We start from the raw sequence: 21342 nt of genomic DNA, 5'->3' as shown, positions 1-21342 counted from the left end.
GAGCCCCATTGCTTTCATAGATTGATAGGTCAAGAAATGCTAGTTGGTTGTCACCTATGGTCATGGTGAAGTTCAGGAAAGGGTTAGCTGTATTTAACCAATTTACAAAATTCATCGCCTCATCTCTAGTTCCTGTCCAGACCAATAGAATGTCATCTATATATCGTTTCCAGAGTTTAATCTGCTGGGAAAACGGGTTGTCATCGTGGTTGACTACCTGTCTCTCAAAGTGATCAACATAGAGACATGCTAGGCTAGGTGCGAAAGTGCTACCCATAGATGTACCCTGTATTTGCAGGAAAAAGTTATCCTCAAACTTGAAATAGTTCCTTGTGAGAGCCAAATGTGCCAAGTCAAGTATGAAGTCAGGCGGTGTACGTGACTCTCCTCTATTGGCTTCCAAAAGGTCGCTAATGACCTGCAGAGTGGCCTCCTGGGGAATGTTGGTGTATAGGGATTCTACATCCAGGGTGATCAACAGTTCTCTAGTTGTGTCAAAAGCCACAGAGTCTAATAAGACTAACACATCCGTCGTGTCTTTTAGGTAAGTAGGAATTCTTCTGACCAATGGCTGAAGGAAGAAATCCACAAATTGAGACAGGGGTTCTAGAACCGATCCGATCCCGGATACAATAGGTCTCCCTGGTGGGGGAATTTTCCCTTTATGCATTTTAGGGAGAATATAAAAGTAGGGAATCCTAGGGTTAGCCTGTATCAGGAAGTCTGCCTCATGTCGAGTAATCCAGTCGTTCTCTAAGCCCTTCATCACGAAAAAGGAAATTTCATCTTGAATATCAGGTGTGGGGTCTCGAGATAAGCGTTTATAATGGTGGGTGTTACCCAACAGACGTTCGCACTCATCTCTATACATTTTAAGTGGAGAAATTACCGTTGCTCCCCCTTTGTCTGCTGGTTTAATGATTATCATGGGGTCAGATGTCAGGCCTTTCAGAGCTGAAAGCTCGGCCGTACTCATATTCTGGTATGTTTTTTTGGTGGTCCCAGTCAGTGCGTTGACTTTTAGGGATACTGATTTCTCAAAAGCCAGGACCTCGGGGGGCATCTGTCCCGTGGTTGGGCAGAAGGTGGACTTTGGGCGTAGGCCAGTGTTTTTGTCTGAAGCCTCGTAATGTTTCTCCAAGAAGAACGTTTTCAAGCGTATCTTTCTAAACAAACCCGCTAGTTCTGTTCGGGTTTTAAATAAGTCAATTTTGGGCGTGGGCACAAAGTTTAAGCCCTTGTTTAGTGCCTTAGTTTCAATTTCACTCAGAACCCGGTTACTCAGATTGATAATGTTATCTGTTTGATTATCCGTCAGGCTCGTTACAGTGTTTTGCTTGTCCCTGGGAGGGGTTCCCTTTGTGCAGTATTCTCTGGGGTGTCCTCTCTTGGCCTCCAATGTACCTCTTTCCTTTTTCCTTTTCCCCTCCCGTTGCCTCTGTCTAAAAAAGGCTGCGGTGGCTCAGGAAAAGACCATTGTGCAGGGTGTTGGAAAAAGGGCGCCTGGTATTGAGGTGGGAGTCCATATTGGGAAGGCCAACCCCATTGTTGATTATGGTATGGAGGGCAGGGGGGTAACATAGGTGGGTGATTCCACCTTCCCCGGCGTTGCCCACGTCGTCCACGACGTTGCCGCAAATTATCTGATGATGAACTATCATTATCTGAACTGGTGTTACCACCAGATGAGGTGTCGGATATGTTGTTAGTTTTCGCTACATAATCCGATTTGGTATAAGGGTATATCTTCTCGTGGGAGAACCGATCGAGATCTTTTTGGAATTTAGAAATCTTTCGCTGAGTGAGATATTCCTTATGCTCGTTCATATTTTTGTTAACCTCCTCTAGTTTCTTTTTAAAGGAGAGAATGCTCATCCCTGATTTAAGGTTATTCTCACTCGTTTTTATCTGAATTAGGAGTGCCTCGGATAACCTTGTCGCTGTTTTTATGATCAGGATGAGCCAATCTCTAGTACACTTCCATGCTATCAAAGCCCAATCCTTTCTAAATTCTAGATCTTCAAGGAATATACGTGGGGCATTGGTGACCAACAGTCCATTTGGTGCTGTATTGCTCCGGAGGTATTCAGTCAGAACGGCCCCGTGGAGAATAGTTTTGACATGAGATCGTTTTAGTTCTACTAGTGTATCCCAGTCGCCCAACTGGGACAAACTCTTGGAGAGGGTGGTATCACCAAGAAGTGAGGGGGCCGACAGAATGGCTGTCAGATCCTCATCACTGAAGGAGAGTCCTTCCGCCATACTGGGGAAGAAAGAGCACCGATATGAGGCAGTAGGGGGAGAGGGGAAAAGAAAGGGAAGAGGACAAACAACCTTAGTGTTGGTGTGTGGTCCTGGACAAAGGAGCAATAATTACTCACTAGAGGGGGGGGACTCTCGCAGCTAGCAGCTGCTCAACTATCATTACACATGGAGAGAGGAAGAGGGAGGAGGGGGGATAACTATGGAGGAACACTCCGTACCTTTGATGTAGTGAGTGGCATACCGGATCACAGGCAACACAGATAAGCCCTTATTGCTTTTAATCTTACTTTTTTTGTCTATAGTCACTTCGGTTTCTCTTAACCAGTATTTTTCTACCAGCAATAGTGGGTTCCTAATGGGAACTTGCTTTCCCCCCCCCTATTGCTCCCTCTGTATCTATTCTGCCTACTTCTGTTCCTCTCCTCACTTCGTCTTTATGTTCATCTCTATCCCTTAGTGTGTGACTATAAGGGGACACTCCCCCTCCTGGATACCAGAGGCTAGCTGCCTCTAAGAAAAGGGTAAGAACTATAATTCCCTGCAGTGATAGGACTGTCCACTTGTGTAGATATACCCACTCAGTCACTCCACGCATGTATTTTACCTTTTTTGAACATATGTGTTTCGTGCATGAATGCATCCCCTTGACACGTGTGTAGTTGGTTGGTTTTGCAGTGCTGTGTGCCACCAGAGTGCTAATTAATTGTTTTTCTCCCCTTAGGCCGCCTCAAGGTAATTCCTTGGGTAATGTAGATCATTCTTTTTTCATTTTCTCACTCTTTGATTTCCCCATAGAGTATTTTCCTCCAACGTGAGACGTAGGGATCCTAGGCCCTGACGAATGCCCCAAGACCTTCATTGGCTCACTTTTGAGGGCAGAAACATGTTGGCTAGTAATTAGTTAGGTGACCCTGTGAGTCCTTGTCCTCACAGAGGTGTCCCAACCCCCCCTTTTTAACTACACCAGACAGACACCACCATTAAATTTGTTGCTCTTCACAGGTGTCTGCTTAGGTGTTTTTAGTTTTTCAGTAGATTAGCTGGATCCCGATCTTTCCAGAAACAAGTTTATTTACGCACTCCCTCCTGTTCCTTTAACAGTGAGGTTGAGTCCGCCCAGGTGGCACTGTCCTACCTGGGTGGGTCTAGGTGGTCAAATGATGAAGCATGACACTATATAGTGTGTGAGACCACCTAGTCCGTAAAAGGAAATTCCCTTCTTCCCACCCCTCGCTGTTCCACTCGGTAATTTCCAACTGACATTCCACTGACTTTACCCTTCCAAATAGGAATACATACAACCTAGGACTACGCTAATATCCGCGACGTCCGCTTCTAGAGAACCCCGTACTTTCGTGTGTACTTTGTAAGGCAGGAGTAAACATGTTTCCCTGTCCGAATAGGTGTCCCCCGGGACACAGTACTTGGATCTGCCCTGGAGGATGGGGTCCACAGGGTCTGAAAAGGCTCCTCTCTCTCTCTCATTTAAGGGCCCCAGGGGATGGGGTCTCCTGGGTCTATTAAGGCTCGGGGAGAAGGGCTGCACGCTCCTTCCTCTTAGTTCATATATTGGGCCCCAAAATGGGCTTTTGGTGGTGGGGCGGGGGGGTTGGGAACCCTACCCATGCTCCCCCTTCCCGAAGATTTTTTTTTTAAATGGTGGGATGCAACTTTATTTTTTGTTCCTGCAATCATGCAGTATTACCGCTGGATCGCAGGAAAACCTGCCTTTTTTTGGCCCTGGGGGCTCCCAATGGGTCCCCACCACAGGGCCTGGGGTGTCAGGGTATCCCTGCGCCCTTATCTTACTTTTAAATTTCAGGACAGGGGACTAGGTACCGAGTCCTGTAATGGCTGCCAGCAACATTTTCTCATGTTGTTGGCAGCCAATCAGAGTGCTGCTCCCAAGGGAGTCTGACTAGTGCGACTGAACTGGCCCAAGGGGAATAACGGTCCCTAAGCCAATCATAAGGCTCTATTTTTTTAATTGGATTTGAAGGACTCTCGCAAGAGTCCCTCAAACCCAATGGTCCAGATATACAACTATTTCTGAAACTTAACTTCTCAAAAACTACTCAACAGAGTTATACCAAAACACAAAACATACTCTTTCTGGACTAAGATCTGGCTTCCTTCCAAATTTGGTATCATTTCATTCAGCAGTTTTTGCAGTAGTGCTGTCCCAAAAGGCCTATGGAAAATGCATGGGAATTTTGCTTTTTGGGACCCCATAACCCCTCTCTGTGTGTAAAATCTGAACCTAACTATAATGTCCTGCTAACCTTTGTTTTTTAGTGAATTTCTAAAGTTTTTAATTCTATTTCCTAATTATAATGTTCCTGCAACCATTTTTTTTCCAGTTAATTTGTAAGGTATTTTTTTAAACATTAAGTATGACAAAATTACCTTATGTTAATTTAAGCCTCGCCATGCACGACCGCCTGTGGCCAACCTGGGCACCTGCTATGTTTATATTTGTAAGTGCTTCCCGTTGAGGTTTAATTTCTGCGAAATGAGCATCAGTACCCAAATGGACATCACCTGCTTACTTATCCAAGAAGAGTCCACAGTTTTGAGCAAAATGTCTACCCAACTGGATTACTTTCTACTGGCTAATTAGTAAGTGCCACCTCATTGAGTAAGTATTTAGTGCACATTCAACTCTACCGTTGTGCAAAGGACCATGAAATAATGCCTCCAGTGACCACGTGTGGTGTAATTTTGGCAATGTGACTGTTCCTCGAGCGTCTTCCTGCTAAAATATGTGCTAACATGAATCTTCATATAGAGTAGACGGAAAGACTATGACAAGTTGAATCTCCACCAGACAAGGATGCTTCCTCTTAATTACATAGAGATGTGCTCATTTTCCTCTGCATCAGGAACGCTTGGGGTGGCTTTTTAGTAAGCTGTCCATCAATCTGGAAAAAGGCGGGAAGACCGATGCATACTACTAACTTATGGGGGGCAGGGCCAAACATGCTGAGCTTTGAGGTCATTTTGCTCATTTCCATGCTCGTAGTAATTAAAATTATGAACAATGAACTCTGCTTTCTCCTGTAGACAATGGGAACGATCCAACTCGTCACAGTCACTACAGAAGAGATTGCACTCCGATAGAGCAAGGATGCATTTTTGTGTACTGAGCATCGGTGCCAGAATGAATCCTCACCTGCTTATTTTTCCAAGAAGAATCCACAGTTTTGTGCTAAACTGTGGACTCTTATAGACCACAGGGGATGCCTTAATTCCATGGCGTCCCACTGTTTCCGCATGTAGGGAGCAGCAAGACACGCTGCTCCGTGAGTGTGGCTCACAATTTTCTCTTGCTTGGCAGGAGCTGTCATAGCTCCCGCCAAGAGACAGCCAACAGCTACGTCCCGAGGGTGAGCACCTTGGGACATAGGGAATGGTCCGTGGGGGGTGGGAGTCCCCAGGATCATCAATGGCTCTAGGAGGGCTGCTATGCGGCCTTCTTCATTTCTGTTTGTAGTGCCAGCCCTGGGGGAGGTGGTGGTCCCCGAAGCCCTACTGGTCAAAGGAGGGGGGTCCACTTGGCCTTCTCCAATTTCTTCATAAAGCCCCAGGGAGGAAGCTATCCCCTGGGCTTTTAAGAGGCATTGGAGAGGGGCTGTGCAGCACCCTCCAATAAAATCTACTATCAACCTGCCCCGGGGAGGTGGTGGTCCCCGGGGCCAAGATGGTCCCCGGGGCCAAGATCAAGCCATAGGGAAAGGTGGCTGTTAGCACCCCCCCTTCATAATTTATCATCTAATATTCCCCTGGGGCTAAACATTAAACAAGCACAGGTGACTACTTTTTTCTTTTTTACCGGGAGTCGCCGATCCACTACAATTTCACAGCAAAATATTTTTTAAATGCTTTTGGGGTCCGTGGGGGGCCCCAGCACCAGACATAGGGTGTCAAATTATTCCTAGCCTGCCCCCTTTTCTTTATTTTTTACTTTTGTTTTTGGGACTCGGCTGAGTCCCAAAAAGGCTGCCAACACTTTCTGGTAGAAGTGATATCAGCATGGGACTGTTGGAACAGCAGAGGATCCGCATCCTTAGATATCTGTATTTCTTTTTCCTTTAATAACTACAAAACTACTGAACAGATATACACCAAATCACAAAAATGGCTCTTTCTAGACCGAGAGCTACATTTCTGTCACAATTGGTGTAAGTCCTTCCAGTGGTTCGGGTTGTAGTCGTGTCTCAAATTCCTATGCGACACTGCATAGGGAAAAACACGTTTTGGGACCCTCCCTTTTTCTCAGCACACGCTTGATGAATCACCCCGAAACTTTCAAGACAGTAGCTGAAGTAGTGGCATACTAATTTTGAAAGTTTTGTCGATTCGTCAAACTGCACAAAGTTATTGACAAAACAAAAAAATGCTTTTCCTATGGAAACTAGATCCTAACTATAACTACCTACTGGTGACTGTGGGGTAAAGGCAATGTGTGGTAAAGGCATTGCGTTTCAATGTACGATTGATAAAGGCTGTTTCCCCTTCACACCTACAATAAGAATGGTAGCTACAATGCCAAGTGTTAGAGGGTCCTCATTTCTTAGCCACAAAGAATGGCCAGAGTTCCGAACTACCTTGACAGATCTACAGACCGTCCACATATAATATGGTGGACAGCACATTCATTTTAAATAACCTACATGATTATTAGTATGCAGTATCCCCAACCATTTTTCTCCTTTGGTGCCCTGGAAAAGTGGTTTGTCGCATCCTCAGAATTATACCAAGTGACAAAACGAAACTTCGGTATCAAGAGTCAAATAATAATAACATGATGTTGTATTGTTTGGTTACAGTACCCTTAAAAATAGAACCCTCACCAGGTCCTTAAGATGTTCCTGTAAAGTTATAAGACTGGGACCACATCGAAATTTCGGAGCAGTGTAGGGTAATTAGCAACATTACTGAAAGTGGTGCTGGGAAAATCTAAGATAAGTGGTGCACCCCCCATTCTGTATACAATCTTTGTTGCCCTCGAGCTCCTCCCTCCTATGTTTCCTCTGTGGCTCTGCTTTGTTCTAACCTAATCATTTTCTGCACGCTTATTTAATATTGACTTTCTCTCACTCATCAAACAGAACCTCACCTGCAGTTGCAGTGCTATGTGGATGATGAGCGCTGTCACAGACAGCAGTATGGATCTGAAGCCTAAGACAAGAATGACAAAATTACCAAATATCTCAAAGACATATTCCTCTAAATGACAGCCAATGGATCAAAAACAGAGGGACTTGGCCTAGGTAGAGCAGAGAAAGAACAATGTCCTGTTCGCCTGTACAATCCCTAATTGCCACTAAGTCTGCAGTGCAGAAAGTAAGAATTCTTGAAAACCATTAGCAACTTTGAACGGTCATTCAACCCCATGGATAAACACCATCACCGGGTGGCTTTTCACCAAAACACCCACCCTGAACTAATGCACAAAAATAACCAGATCTCTGCTTTATCCCAACTACCACTCTAAGCAACACAATCTATGCTAGCCTGAAAACAAATAAAACAAAACCTACAGAGAAACCATGTTATAATTTGCTTACACCTGAAGAGCCTCAACCACCAAAAACCAACAATGAAGGTTACAGTCTACCTCTAATCCGCAGTACTGAACACATCAGATAAATCAAACAGGAGGATGAGGCCATTAAAGAACATATGACTCTAAAGCATATTTCAGTTTCAAGAACAGCTGAAAGCTGCACATCTCAAACAACTCCATTAATCATCTGTGACACTAATACACCATTTTCTCACTGGGCACAGCCACTTTAAGGCAGACAAAGATTGCATGCTGTCCAGTTGTGCATGCATATTGTCTACCAATTCATTGGACTCCATCCGGATAACTTTTATCAATGTTAAGAAGCTGATCTTGTCCAGCTTTCTTCACTGCAATATTGTATAACCAGTGCAAAATTTGGACACAAAAGCTGCAGCATGTTTTCTTAGTCTTCGGAAGTGACCTATGGTTTGAAGCTTCTACCATAGAAAACGATTACACAAATAAACATCTTTACAATTGGATCGCATCTCAGCTGGGTTGAAACTGTGGGGAGCAACATGTTAGGCTGTAAATGGACAGTCCTAGGATGATACGTTATCTTGTGTAATTTCCCTTCCATTCCTCCCTCTTTATTTGCAAAGAGCTGCAAAATACACAAGTATAGAAACTAGTGGAAGCAACAGCATGCATGGGTTAGGCAAATGTGTGACCAATAAGAGCCAGCAAGTTTACAGACTCTGTTCATAATAGTCTCATGGACTATAGGAGTGTAAGGAAATGCCTCCTTGGCATGGTTACCCCCTGACTTTTTGCCTTTGCTGATGCTAAGTTTTGATTTGAAAGTGTGCTGAGGCCTGCTAACCAGGCCCCAGCACCAGTGTTCTTTCCCTAACCTGTACTTTTGTTTCCACAATTGGCACACCCTGGCATCCAGGTAAGTCCCTTGTAACTGGTACCCCTGGTACCAAGGGCCCAGATGCCAGGGAAGGTCTCTAAGGGATGCAGCATATCTTATGCCACCCTGGGGACCCCTCACTCAGCACAGACACACTGCTTGCCAGCTTGTGTGTGCTGGTGAAGACAAAACGAGTAAGTCGACATGGCACTCCCCTCAGGGTGCCATGCCAACCTCACACTGCCTATGCAGTATAGATAAGTCACCCCTCCAGCAGGCCTTACAGCCCTAAGGCAGGGTGCACTATACCATAGGTGAGGGCACCAGTGCATGAGCACTGTGCCCCTACAGTGTCTAAGCAAAACCTTAGACATTGTAAGTGCAGGGTAGCCATAAGAGTATATGGTCTGGGAGTCTGTCATGCACAAACTCCACAGCACCATAATGGCTACACTGAAAACTGTGAAGTTTGGTATCAAACTTCTCAGCACAATAAATGCACACTGATGCCAGTGTACATTTTATTGTAACATACACCCCAGAGGGCACCTTAGAGGTGCCCCCTGAAACTTTAACCGACTATCCGTGTAGGCTGACTAGTTTTAGCAGCCTGCCACACACCAGACATGTTGCTGGCCACATGGGGAGAGTGCCTTTGTCACTCTGTGGCTAGTAACAAAGCCTGTACTGGGTGGAGATGCTTATCACCTCCCCTTGCAGGAACTGTAACACCTGGCGGTGAGCCTCAAAGGCTCTCCCCCTTTGTTACAGCACCCCAGGGCATTCCAGCTAGTGGAGTTGCCCGCCCCCTCCGGCCACTGCCCCACTTTTGGCGGCAAGGCCGGAGGAGATAATGAGAAAAACAAGGAGGAGTCACTGGCCAGTCAGGACAGCCCCTAAGGTGTCCCTAGCTGGGGTGACTCTGACTTTTAGAAATCCTCCATCTTGCAGATGGAGGATTCCCCCAATAGGGATAGGAATGTGACCCCCTCCCCTTGGGAGGAGGCACAAAGAGGGTGTACCCACCCTCAGGGCTAGTAGCCATTGGCTACTAACCCCCCAGACCTAAACACGCCCTTAAATTTAGTATTTAAGGGCTCCCCAGAACCTAGGAACTCAGATTCCTGCAACCTAAGAAGAAGAGGACTGCTAAGCTGAAAAACCCTGCAGAGAAGACGGAGACACCAACTGCTTTGGCCCCAGCTCTACCGGCCTGTCTCCCCACTTCTAAAGACACTGCTCCAGCGACGCTTTCCCCAGGGACCAGCGACCTCTGAAGCCTCAGAGGACTGCCCTGCATCTAGAAGGACCAAGAACTCCCGAGGACAGCAGCTCTGTTCACCCAAGACTGCAACTTTGTAACAAAGGAGCAACTTTAAAACAACCTGCGTTTCCCGCCGGAAGCGTGAGACTTGACACTCTGCACCCGACGCCCCCGGCTCGACTTGCGGAGAACAATCACTTCAGGGAGGACTCCCCGGCGACTGCGAGACCGTGAGTAGCCAGAGTTGCCCCCCCTGAGCCCCCACAGCGACACCTGCAGAGGGAATCCCGAGGCTCCCCCTGACCTCGACTGCCTGCTTCTAAGAACCCGACGCCTGGTAGGGACACTGCACCCGCAGCCCCCAGGACCTGAAGGATCCGAACTCCAGTGCAGGAGTGAACCCCAGGAGGCCCTCTCCCTTGCCCAGGTGGTGGCTACCCCGAGGAGCCCCCCCCCCCCTTGCCTGCATCGCTGAATACCCCTTGGTCTCCCATTGATTTCAATTACAAACCCGACGCTTGTTTGCACACTGCACCCGGCTGCCCCCGTGCCGCTGAGGGTTTACTTTCTGTGTGGACTTGTGTCCCCCCCGGTGCCCTACAAAACCCCCCTGGTCTGCCCTCCGAAGTCCCGGGTATTTACCTGGTGGCAGACTGGAACCAGGGCACCCCTTCTCCATTGAAGCGTATGCGTTTTGGGCACCACTTTGACCTCTGCACCTGACCGGCCCTGAGCTGCTGGTGTGGTAACTTTGGGGTTGCTCTGAACCCCCAACGGTGGGCTACCTTGGACCCAAACTTGAACCCCGTAGGTGGTTTACTTACCTGCAAAAACTAACAAACTCTTACTCCCCCCAGGAACTGTTGAAAATTGCAGTGTCTAGTTTTAAAATAGCTATATGTGATTTATGTGAAAACTGTATATGTTATTTTGCTAATTCAAAGTTCCTAAAGTACCTACCTGCAATACCTTTCATTTGAAGTATTACATGTAAATCTTGAACCTGTGGTTCTTAAAATAAACTAAGAAAAGATATTTTTCTATACAAAAACCTATTGGCCTGGAATTGTCTTTGAGTGTGTGTTCCTCATTTATTGCCTGTGTGTGTACAACAAATGCTTAACACTACTCCTTTGATAAGCCTACTGCTCGACCACACTACCACAAAACAGAGCATTAGTATTATCTCTTTTTGCCACTATCTTACCTCTAAGGGGAACCCTTGGACTCTGTGCATACTATTCCTTACTTTGAAATAGTGCATACAGAGCCAACTTCCTATGTCCTGTTCGCCTGTACAATCCCTAATTGCCACTAAGTCTGCAGTGCAGAAAGTAAGAATTCTAGAAAAACATTAGCAACTTTGAACGGTCATTCAACCCCATGGATAAACACCATCACCGGGTGGCTTTTCACCAAAACACCCACCCTGAACTAATGCATAAAAATAACCAGATCTCTGCTTTATCCCAACTACCACTCTAAGCAACACAATCTATGCTAGCCTGAAAACAAATAAAACAAAACCTACAGAGAAACCATGTTATAATTTGCTTACACCTGAAGAGCGTCAACCACCAAAAACCAACAATGAAATTTAGAATGAAGACAAAAGAGACAGGAGAGCTGTTATGAGGTCTTGGTAACATTGTTGCCCTAGCAGGATCAAAGGAAGAATGAAGAAAAGACATTCAAGTTCAGAGGTGGATTAAGACTACTTCTAAAACCTTACAGAATGGATGAGAACAGTGGTAAACCAAAGCAGGGGTTTATCAGATGTGAATGGAGGTACACAATAACACAGAACCAAAGCAGACTGTAAAGCTGAGAGGAAAGCAGAGGTGGCTGAAGAAGAATCAGAAGAGTAGAAAAAAAAATTGGAAGGTGAAAAGGAAGAGCAGGACACACATAACAGTTAAAACCTTAACTAAGAAATCAAGAACATTAAAGAAGAGAAGGAACAGACAGATGAAAAGAAAAAGAGAAGGGTCAGTAAGAGGGACAAACAGATAAGAAACCAATGTGTAGGAAGAAAGTGCTGAAAACAAAGTCAAGATCTGAACCTGAAGCATGAGAAAGAAGTGAAGATAATGGGTAGGACAAGCAGGATACTGCGATTGAAAGAAATTAATTACACATATTTACAGCATGAGGCACAGAGAGTTAAGGCAATTGCCCACGATCGCACATTTTTTGTCGCCTTTCCAGCTGTGGTTAGAATGTACAAGATTTAACAACGTAGCCCATGAACCACATTGTGAAGCATCACATCCCAATTTAAAATTCATGTGACCAAGGTGGAGTGTTTGTCATATTTACCATGCATCCAGGCAGTGTGAAGCTAGAGGTACTTATCACCTACGGTAAAACCCGCAGTGGGATTGTTGGCCAGTGGCTATTGCATCTTCCAAGACCATATCTATGTGGCTTGTGGATTTCTAACCGGATCTATTCTTGCAGTGCTTTGTATAGGGAATAATCTTTCACACCCACGACTTTGCTATGGGGACGCTCTGCAGGTATCATATTTCCACGTTTCACTAAAACTTCAATCCTTGGAGAGATTTTCCACCTATGTTATGTTCGAGTTGAGTATTGCTATTGTAAGTTTTTTTTTTGCCTGCCTCAAAAATTCTGAGTTCTGTCTGGGGCTGATTTTTGTGACAGTCTTCAGCAGGTGTTTCACTTTAGGGCAACATATTGAGGTTTTGTTAAGAGGCTTCATTTTCAGTCCAGGTTCAAAAACCGGAGAGAAATCTAGGTTCTTCAGCGATATAACAAGTCAAGCTACAAATAGCCATGAAACGAAGGACATTATGACTGATCTGACAAGTGATGCGGCTGGGAGCCGAGGGACATATATGCAGCAGTGTATGGAGAGAGGGAATGGCACACTAACAGCATAAGCTGGACCACTAAGAGGCCTCTTAAAATGGATATGAAGTGTAGAGGGAAAAAAACTGTTTTCTTTGCCCAACCCTGCTTCTTTCGCAATCACCAACAACAGCCATGCCAGAATGTATGTATGTATGTCTGTCAAGTCAGCTGGTGTTTTGAGTTCTATTGTGGCAGCATTCACTGGATGGTCACTGGATGGCCCCTTAAAGCAGCTCGGATGTTGGTGTAACTCAGTCTAGGGAGCACATCTGCCCAGATAATGCCAGGGTCAACGTACACCAGATACTCATTTACCTTGATACATTGGAGTTATATTGTGTTCATTATGACAACAAGTTTCCAAAAGGTATTTTCCCTGACTAGAGATTTTGTCGTTCTACCTTATAGGTTGTTTTTGCACAGAAGAGCCTTAAAGGGATTGTATACACAATCCCTGCTAGGGATGGGCATTCAGAGTGATGAAAGATAAAAATGACCTGATTGATTGTAGCCTATTGAGGCGGGCCAGTTGTTTACTCGTTAGTAAATCTCCAGATTTACCTCCAAATCTGCATGCCATTTCAGGAAAAAATAAAATAAAAAGGGAGGGGGGTTCTGTGCAATGGGCACGCTATGCAGTAAATCAATACAGAGGAGTTTCTGGCTTTAATCTTTGCATACATCTACTACAGTCCAGAAAGAAAAACAAGAAAATAAGTTTTTTTTTAGTTTTTTTTTTAAACGGACGCTCTCTTGCCTAGTCAAGCTAGAACGCTTGTAATGTGCAGTGTTATACTAGGTCAACTTGGCTATTGTAATGCCTGGTTACTGGGACCCACGGATTATTTGGTCAAGAGGCTGCACAGAATCCAGGTGGCAGCTGCCAAACTAGCTGTTAACAGACCCAGCAGATCCTCGGCATCTAATGCCTTCATGGAACTTGCACTGACTGCCTCGAAGCAGAGAATTCCATGCAAAGCAATGTGCATCGGTTTGAAGATCTTGCAAGATTCAGGTCTTATACTCCTACAACAAAGACTAAGGAGATACATCCCAGGATGACATCTTCGCTGTAGTACAGCGAATTTAGTGTGCATTAATAGGTTTCCGAAGGCTAGATATGGAGGACGAGCGTTCTCAGTCAAAGTGGCCCAAGCATGGAATAACCTGCTGCCATCCCTCAGGTCGGCTGCTGATTTGTTGTAATTTAGAAAAGCCTTGAAGAGCTGGCTTTTCCCTAAATAATAATGCCCCTTGTCTTCTTTTAGTGCCTATGCCTCTATTTCAGCTATCCCTCTTATATGTATATTTAGCTCTAGGATACCAGTTTAGTGACAGCCCTGCTCTATTAACAACTCAATAGTAAAAATAAGCGGTTCTGGAGAATCTCAGATACTCACAGTCAATTTCCACTCCATTAGTTTCACCAGTTCATCATGCGTCAGGTATTTGTCCGTCCTTGAGCGCACAGAGGCGGGCAGCTCTTTCTGATACCTACCAAGGTGAATCAGACTGTTACCATGGTTAGGAGAAGATACTACCTCCTTCCTACATGCATTTTCCAGACAACACACACCTTATCCCCTCTGCTAATGCAATGAGGGGAAGAATGACAGTTAGCAGAATGATTACATGACCTAGCATGGCTGGAAATCTACGGCACTGCTGGAAAACGCTCACAAATTGAGTGATAAAGCACTGTAAAGAGGTGCACACCCTACCCCTTACATAGGAAGGTTAGTGTTCAATAGACCGCAGCTATGGATAAAACCACCCCTCAGCGGAGAAAGGAAAAAGAGGCAAATATTTTACACCTCGCACTCTGAGCTGTATACATGGAAGGGAGGAGGTGGGAGGATAAGAGCTTCCAGATGATTCCCTGAGAGTAAGAGGGGACTACCCAGTTTCGGACCCCTAAACCAGTATGCACAGCAGAGGCAGTTATATTTAGAAAGTATATTATGGCCTAACTTACTGAAAAAAATATGGATTTAAATTGTTGTGATTATAATGCAAATGCAAACAAAATTAGGGTAAAAGTATAAAACTTCAAAAACTAGTGCTAGCCTACATTTATTCTGAGATCGGTGGGCAGTGTAGCACCTTCCACACATAACTTGGTACAACCGACGAACCTGGTCTGCTAACCTATTAGTGGGAAAAGTTCTTGTAAGGAACATGCCCCCAGTCAAGTAAATGATCTTTCTCTCTCTCATAGGACAGACAGGTTTACAGAGTTTTGGTGTGAAAACTATGGCTTGCAGCCAAGGATGGCATGGCCAAGCATTGCTGTGTGCTGGTGCATAGTGTCGAGACACTGGGCTCTGTTGCTTAGTAGGGTGGTTTCGTAACCACTCATCAAAAGTAGTTCTTCCAAGAACTCTGCAGCAAAACCGTTAGTGAGTTGTCCATCTGTCATGAATGTTTTTTTAATGTATTTATTTTGACAAATAAACGTAACATTCAGTGCATATCGCCAAGTGCGGTTGCCATTCTACACATACAGTATTCCTGAAGATGGAAGTCAATACAGAGTAAGCAGCATTACATATATCAAGACTGAGAGCTAACATGACTGCACATTCATCAAGTCTATGCTTGGTAACCACAACTCCTGTATTCAGCAAAATCTCTTGTAATAAATCTTACTGGTATGATGTGTGCGACTTGCAAAGGCACCTTTCAACAAGAAAGCACTGTACTAGTTTCATCATATTGTTATGACAATTTGCACACAACAATCATTGTTAGGCCCTACACACTTATTCCTAAATGGTGATTAGAATAGATAGTTAATAAGGCGCTATACCATATATTATATACGCTTGTGTGTCATGCATAGATATATTTTTTTTTTTTTATATATTTTTATTAACAATTCGCTTATTATATCACATAGTTACTGTGTTGGGAACATCTTATACTTGTTATGTATATTATTTAAACGGATGCAACATTTTACTTGTGCTTATAACTATCTTGTGTCACGGTAAAACGCTCTCCCAGGACTTTATCAGTCTTTTTTATCTGTTGGCTTTATGTTCCTGGTGTGTTTTCCCATGGGTGTTTGGTTCTTTTTCGCTCTGTGTTACCCATTTGTTTTCTATGCACACATAACAACTTCAACTTCACACTAAACTATATACATTCTTGTTGGCTTTTTGCGGGTGGGATTAGTGTTGGGTGGCGGGGGTAATTCCCTGAGTGATTTTTACTTGGAGGAACTGCCAGCCTTTTTCATGTGTCGTTCTACTGCTCTCTGCTTGCAATTGTACTCTTCTCCGGACTGTCCCCTTTGGTTTGTTATAAGCTGCCTGCGTTCTTTACTATTTTAACCATTGATGTTTTTCACATTCTCGTTAGCGGTATTGCTGGGGGAATCCCCTAATTGCTTTCTGTATTCACTCAGATTTCTGCTTCTGTTGGTGTTGTGTTGGGAGTTAGTGGCCTTTCTCCTGTGGCAACTAAGCTCATCATTAGTCCTTCCCACCCTGGGGCCATGGGAGTCTGCCTGACCCCTTTTGCCTCCTCAGACTTTAAAACCTGTAATTCCACCCCAGCCCACCTCGCGACGTCGTTTTTCCATTCAGTTAGCGAGGGATGATTAGTAGCCTTCCAACCCTTCGTGATTATTCTCTTGTAGAGGGCCAGGGTGAGATCCAGGAAGCGACCCCTGATCTTCCCCCGCGGCGTATTCGTCCCTAGACCCAGAAGACAGACATCGGGGGTAAACGGCAGTACCGTGTCATATAACCCCGACATGTGCTCTATAACTGCCTTCCAGCCCAGTTGTAATACTTCACATTTCCACATCATGTGGTCAAAGTCTGCATCGCAGCTGCCACACCTGGGGCAAGTCCTGGGGGATCCCCCATATATGCGGAACAGACGGTGAGGGGTAAGATATGTTCTATGCAAGTAGTTATACTGGATATATTGTAACCAGGTGTTACGTGAGATCCTCCGGGGATAAGCCAGAGCTCTGTTCCAGTCTGTCTCTGTTAGCTCATGCCCGATTGTTTTCTCCCATCTCCCCCTTAGTGCACACATTGGATCTAATGCTGCTTCTATTTGGGCTCGGTATATTTTCGTGATCAAGTGGGACTCTTCCCCCGAAGTTAGCAGGAGGTGTAATACTCTGTGTACTCCGGGTTCCGCATTAATCGTATCCCAGTGGCCCTTCAGAGTGTGAACTAGTCTCCTGTACATAAGAAATTGACCCTGGGGGATCCCCTTTCCCACCAATTCAGTAAAGCTCTGTAGCTTACCTTCCCTAAAGAGTTCCCCCACCGTCGTAACTCCCGCGTCTGTCCACGCACCCACCTCTCGTCCCCCAGATCTGGTTCCCGTCGGCTCCACCCCTAAGACCGATAGTGGCAGCGCCGGAGAGTAGGGTGGACCAACTCCAGTCCCGCTCATACACCTTTTCCAGCACGCTGATGCAGTGCTAGTCATTAAGTTGTCCCCGATGGGGGGAAGCTTCTTACCTATCATACGTGCTATTATTCGGACTTCTTCCAATGCGCCATGGGAGGTAAATAGGTCCAACTGCCCCCTGCCCACTATCCAGCCCGCCACCCACTGCAGTTGGGATGCCAAGTAATATGCCTCAAAGTCAGGAGCCCCCAGGCCCCCCGCTTGCGTCGGTCGGCACATGGTCGACAGTGCTGTGCGCCTACGCCCCTCATCCCATATCAATTCCCTAAGCAGAGCGTTCAATTCACGAAACCATGCAGGGGGTACCCATAACGGAATGTTAGCAAAGAAGTATAGGAGACGGGGAAGCATCACCATTTTAGACAGTGCCACTCTAGCCATTGTTGTCAGTTTCAGTGATCGCCAGAATCCAACCGAGGCACGTAGTGACTGGAGAGCCCCACCCAGATTGCCATCACGGAGGTAGGCCAGCTCATGAAATATCTGGATCCCCAGATATTTAAAAGTCCGTGGGGCCCAATTCACATCACTGGGGCACATCTCAGGGCATACGCTATTTGGCAGTATAGGGAATACAAATGTTTTGCCTCGATTTAAGCGAAGTCCCGATAGTTCTCCGAAGTCCTCTAGGTTCTTTAAAACCCACGGGATGCCACTGGGTCCGTCCCTTAAGTACACCAAAATGTCGTCTGCGTATACGGAAATAACATGCTCGTCTGAGCCCCAGTTAATTCCTTTACCGGCTCCATCCTGACGCAGTTTGGCCACTAGGGGTTCAATTGCCAGAGCAAATAGCAGCGGGGATAGAGGGCATCCCTGCCTGGTTCCTCGGTATACCGGGTATGTAGTAGATATTGTTCTGCCTGTCTTCACCCTAGCCAGCGGGGAGGCATACAGTAGGTCCACCCATTTTACCCAGTTTTCTCCTAGTCCCATCTCTAGCATCACAGCCCTAAGGTAGTCCCACCTGATCGAGTCGAAGGCCTTTTCGAAGTCTACTGCTAAAAAGGCCCCTGTGGGTGGTTTCTCTGCTGCTGGCATGTGTAAAATAGCAAAGATCCTCCTCAAGTTCAACGACGTGCTGCGGCCTGGAACGAAACCATTTTGGTCTGCGTGCACCAGTGTGGTCATTCGGGGGAGTAATCTGTTAGCCATAATCTTACTGAGGATCTTAAAATCGCTGTTCAGCATTGATAATGGACGGAAATCGGTCACCGGTGCCGTGTGTCATGCATAGATAATGCAATAATTAAGGTAATTAGTAAATTCGTCTCAGGGGAAAGAAAGGGATCAACACCACACCACAAAAAGGCAAGGCTGGGGAAAATCTACACTTCTGGAGTCTTCTCGCACTGACAGATACAGGAGGAGAAAGTTAATTAGGCCAGTGTTTAACAGCAGTGACAAAGTGAGAAGGCAAAAGGAGGATATTTCATAGTGTTGAGAGTCCTATAGTTTTGAAACGGTACTGCTAGAAGAAACTTAACATGTCTGGAGGAAACACTCAGTGCTTTAACCCCACAACATCTCCAGGGCACTAGTGGAAGCACACACTATCACATATTTCATCACTAACAAGGCACTACTGGAGGAAGTGAGCAGTGCCACAGCCCTAACAGTGGCCATGTGTTAAGGACATCTCAATTCCCAGAGTTTCTGGGCACATCACATTAGGAAGAGCAGTGATTGTTGCGGCACGTACCATTCATCCAGAGCCTGGAGCTTCTTCTGCTTCTTTCCTTTTGCTTTGATAACATCCTGATAAATATCAAATACTTTTTTCCAAACGTTGGCATCTTCGCAGGCATAGAGACCCCCCTTTAATGGCAACATCTGGTGACAAAAGAACAAATTAACTTGGAATGAAAAATTGACAAAATTCCCACCAACTTGCTGTTCGGCGCCTTGGCCCCTTACAATGGGAGACACACGAGAGAGACAGAAATATCGGCTCACATATTCTTCTTAACACCTATGCAGGACCAGAAGGAAATTTGCAGCACTGAATGCAAAAAAGATGGCACTCTCCAAAGAACTAATTGTTCCTAACAGGGACCATATACAAAAGTCAGATGAAATAATTAACAGATTGTTGTATAGCATCCCGGTTTGATCTGCAAGTGAATACTTCTCATATAAAACTAAAAGTTGTTTTCGGAGAAAACTATCAACATGTTGCATATCATCCACATTGTCAATATAATGGAATAAAAAGGTTTGTCTCGTTCGGACCTATATGAAAAACAAAATGAAGAACCATTACATATGAGCAATCACATTCATTACTCAAATGTTCAGACTATGCAGATAGTGGATTTTGAATAGTATTGAAGTTTTTATTAATTAGAAAATGATTTACTGGGCCTTTGTCGGTTTACAATGACAGCAATGTTAAAGTAGGTGACCAAAATGTGGCTTTTAAAATTGCATGAACATGCTTCCTATATGCATTTTTGCCTTTTGTATTTACCTTTTCATCAAATAGACGAAATGGGATTCCTTTCATGGTGTTGTTTTTTTGTACTGAATGTTTTTATCTGTGCGCCTTAGGAGAAAGCCATGTTGAGATGCTCTTGTATGTTGCAAGATTCAAGGCAGTATTCAAGAAAGGAGTAGCTGTCTCATCTTGCATTCAGTTTGGAATGGTAATGATGAATCCACTTTATTAGTAAAGTGGGATTTAACATTACTATTTGAGAAATGCCACTTTTAGAAAGTGGACATTTCTCTGCTCTTACAGCTCTGTGTGTCTGCAACCTGTCTCCAAAACACACCTGGGTGGGCGACAGCTACACTTTGTGCCTTCCTTCTAGACAGCCACAAACACATGAAGGTTAGGTGTGTAAGAGTCCACATCTTCATTTATCTGCATTCTGATGGCTCTCCCTGGGCAGGAAGGGTGGGGTGGGCTGAAACATGCACCTGAACAAGCGGTGCCTGTCCCCACACAATGTGGCTGATTACCCCCTACTGGCAAGTCTGGAGTCAGGGCTGAGGAACAAAGGATACTTGAGCACGTCAAATACCCTTGTTTGAAGTTACCGCTACTTCAAAGCACAACTGGGTAGAACTACTGGGTCTCTGACCCCACCAAATCGGACACTTCAAGTCCTTCAGCTTGACTCTGTCAGAAGAAACGCTCTGTCGCATCAAGAGCTGTCACTCGGCTGACTGCTGACCTGGAAGGACTGCTTTTCTGCTGTGCTGCCCTGCTGCTTGCTGCTCTCTGACCTTGCTGAGGGAGAGCAGGATTCTGCATTGCAACCCAAACTGACCTCCAAGGGCTTGTTGGCTTTCCTCCTGTTGCTAGAGACTCAGTAATTTCAAAGTCTCCACCCCTGCTCCTGTGCCTGATACACTGGAAGTGGATCCAGATATTTACATCAGTGAAATTGACGCATCTCCTGCCTGCCTGCTGGGAGCAGCACCCAACGCATTGACCCTGTTGCGGGAGTAAAACCGGTGCATCACACTTGGGGCCCAAGCGGCACCGCAGGAACCGACACATCGACCGCTGCATCCCCTGCCTCCTGGAAGCAGCATCCGATGCATCAGCAGCGATGCAACACTGAAACCACCGCATCATCGGAATCAAAGCGTTGCGACTCTGAAGCTTGTCTTTAGAAATTAACGCATCGCCATAAACGTGTGTGAAAATTCAATTCATCCTTCAACTGCTGGAGTGACACAGACACGTCGACCCCACATCTTGTGTTTGCAACCAGGATCAAGGTATTCTTTTCACTGGGCCTGCGTGGATTCTGTGCTGGGTTCGCACTCCATCACGGTCGGATTGAACTGTTGTCTTTGCCCCAGTCCAGCGCAACCTTCAATAATCCCTAAAGCGCACTAAAACACTTTATTCTTAATTTCTACTTCTAAACATTGGATTTTTGTTGTTTTGGTCTTAAATAATTATTGTCTATTTTACTAAACATGTGTGGAGACTCTTTCTGGTGTTTTCAATGTGTTACTGTTACGTGTATTGCACACATACTTTACACATTGCCTCTTTTGATAAGCCTGACTGCTTTGTACCAAGCTACTATAGGGGGAGCACAGGTTATATTT

At 45.3% G+C, this 21342-nt stretch overlaps 1 protein-coding gene across 5 annotated transcripts in view; it reads right to left on the bottom strand.

The window, feature by feature from the left end:
* LOC138261567 (uncharacterized) overlaps positions 1-21342 on the bottom strand; it is a 223772-nt gene that overhangs the window by 168317 nt on the left and 34113 nt on the right. For all 5 annotated transcript variants that reach the window (XM_069210642.1, XM_069210640.1, XM_069210641.1 and 2 more), the window contains exons 2-3: positions 18974-19104; positions 14235-14328 (exon numbers count right to left, since the gene is read on the bottom strand). In XM_069210642.1, the coding sequence (XP_069066743.1) occupies positions 14235-14328; positions 18974-19104 (225 nt within the window). The remainder of the gene's footprint in view (positions 1-14234; positions 14329-18973; positions 19105-21342) is intronic.

Source organism: Pleurodeles waltl, chromosome 10 (assembly GCF_031143425.1).
Source record: "Pleurodeles waltl isolate 20211129_DDA chromosome 10, aPleWal1.hap1.20221129, whole genome shotgun sequence".
In the NCBI taxonomy this organism is placed as follows: Eukaryota; Metazoa; Chordata; class Amphibia; order Caudata; family Salamandridae; genus Pleurodeles; species Pleurodeles waltl.
This window is presented reverse-complemented; position numbering and strand designations above follow the sequence as displayed.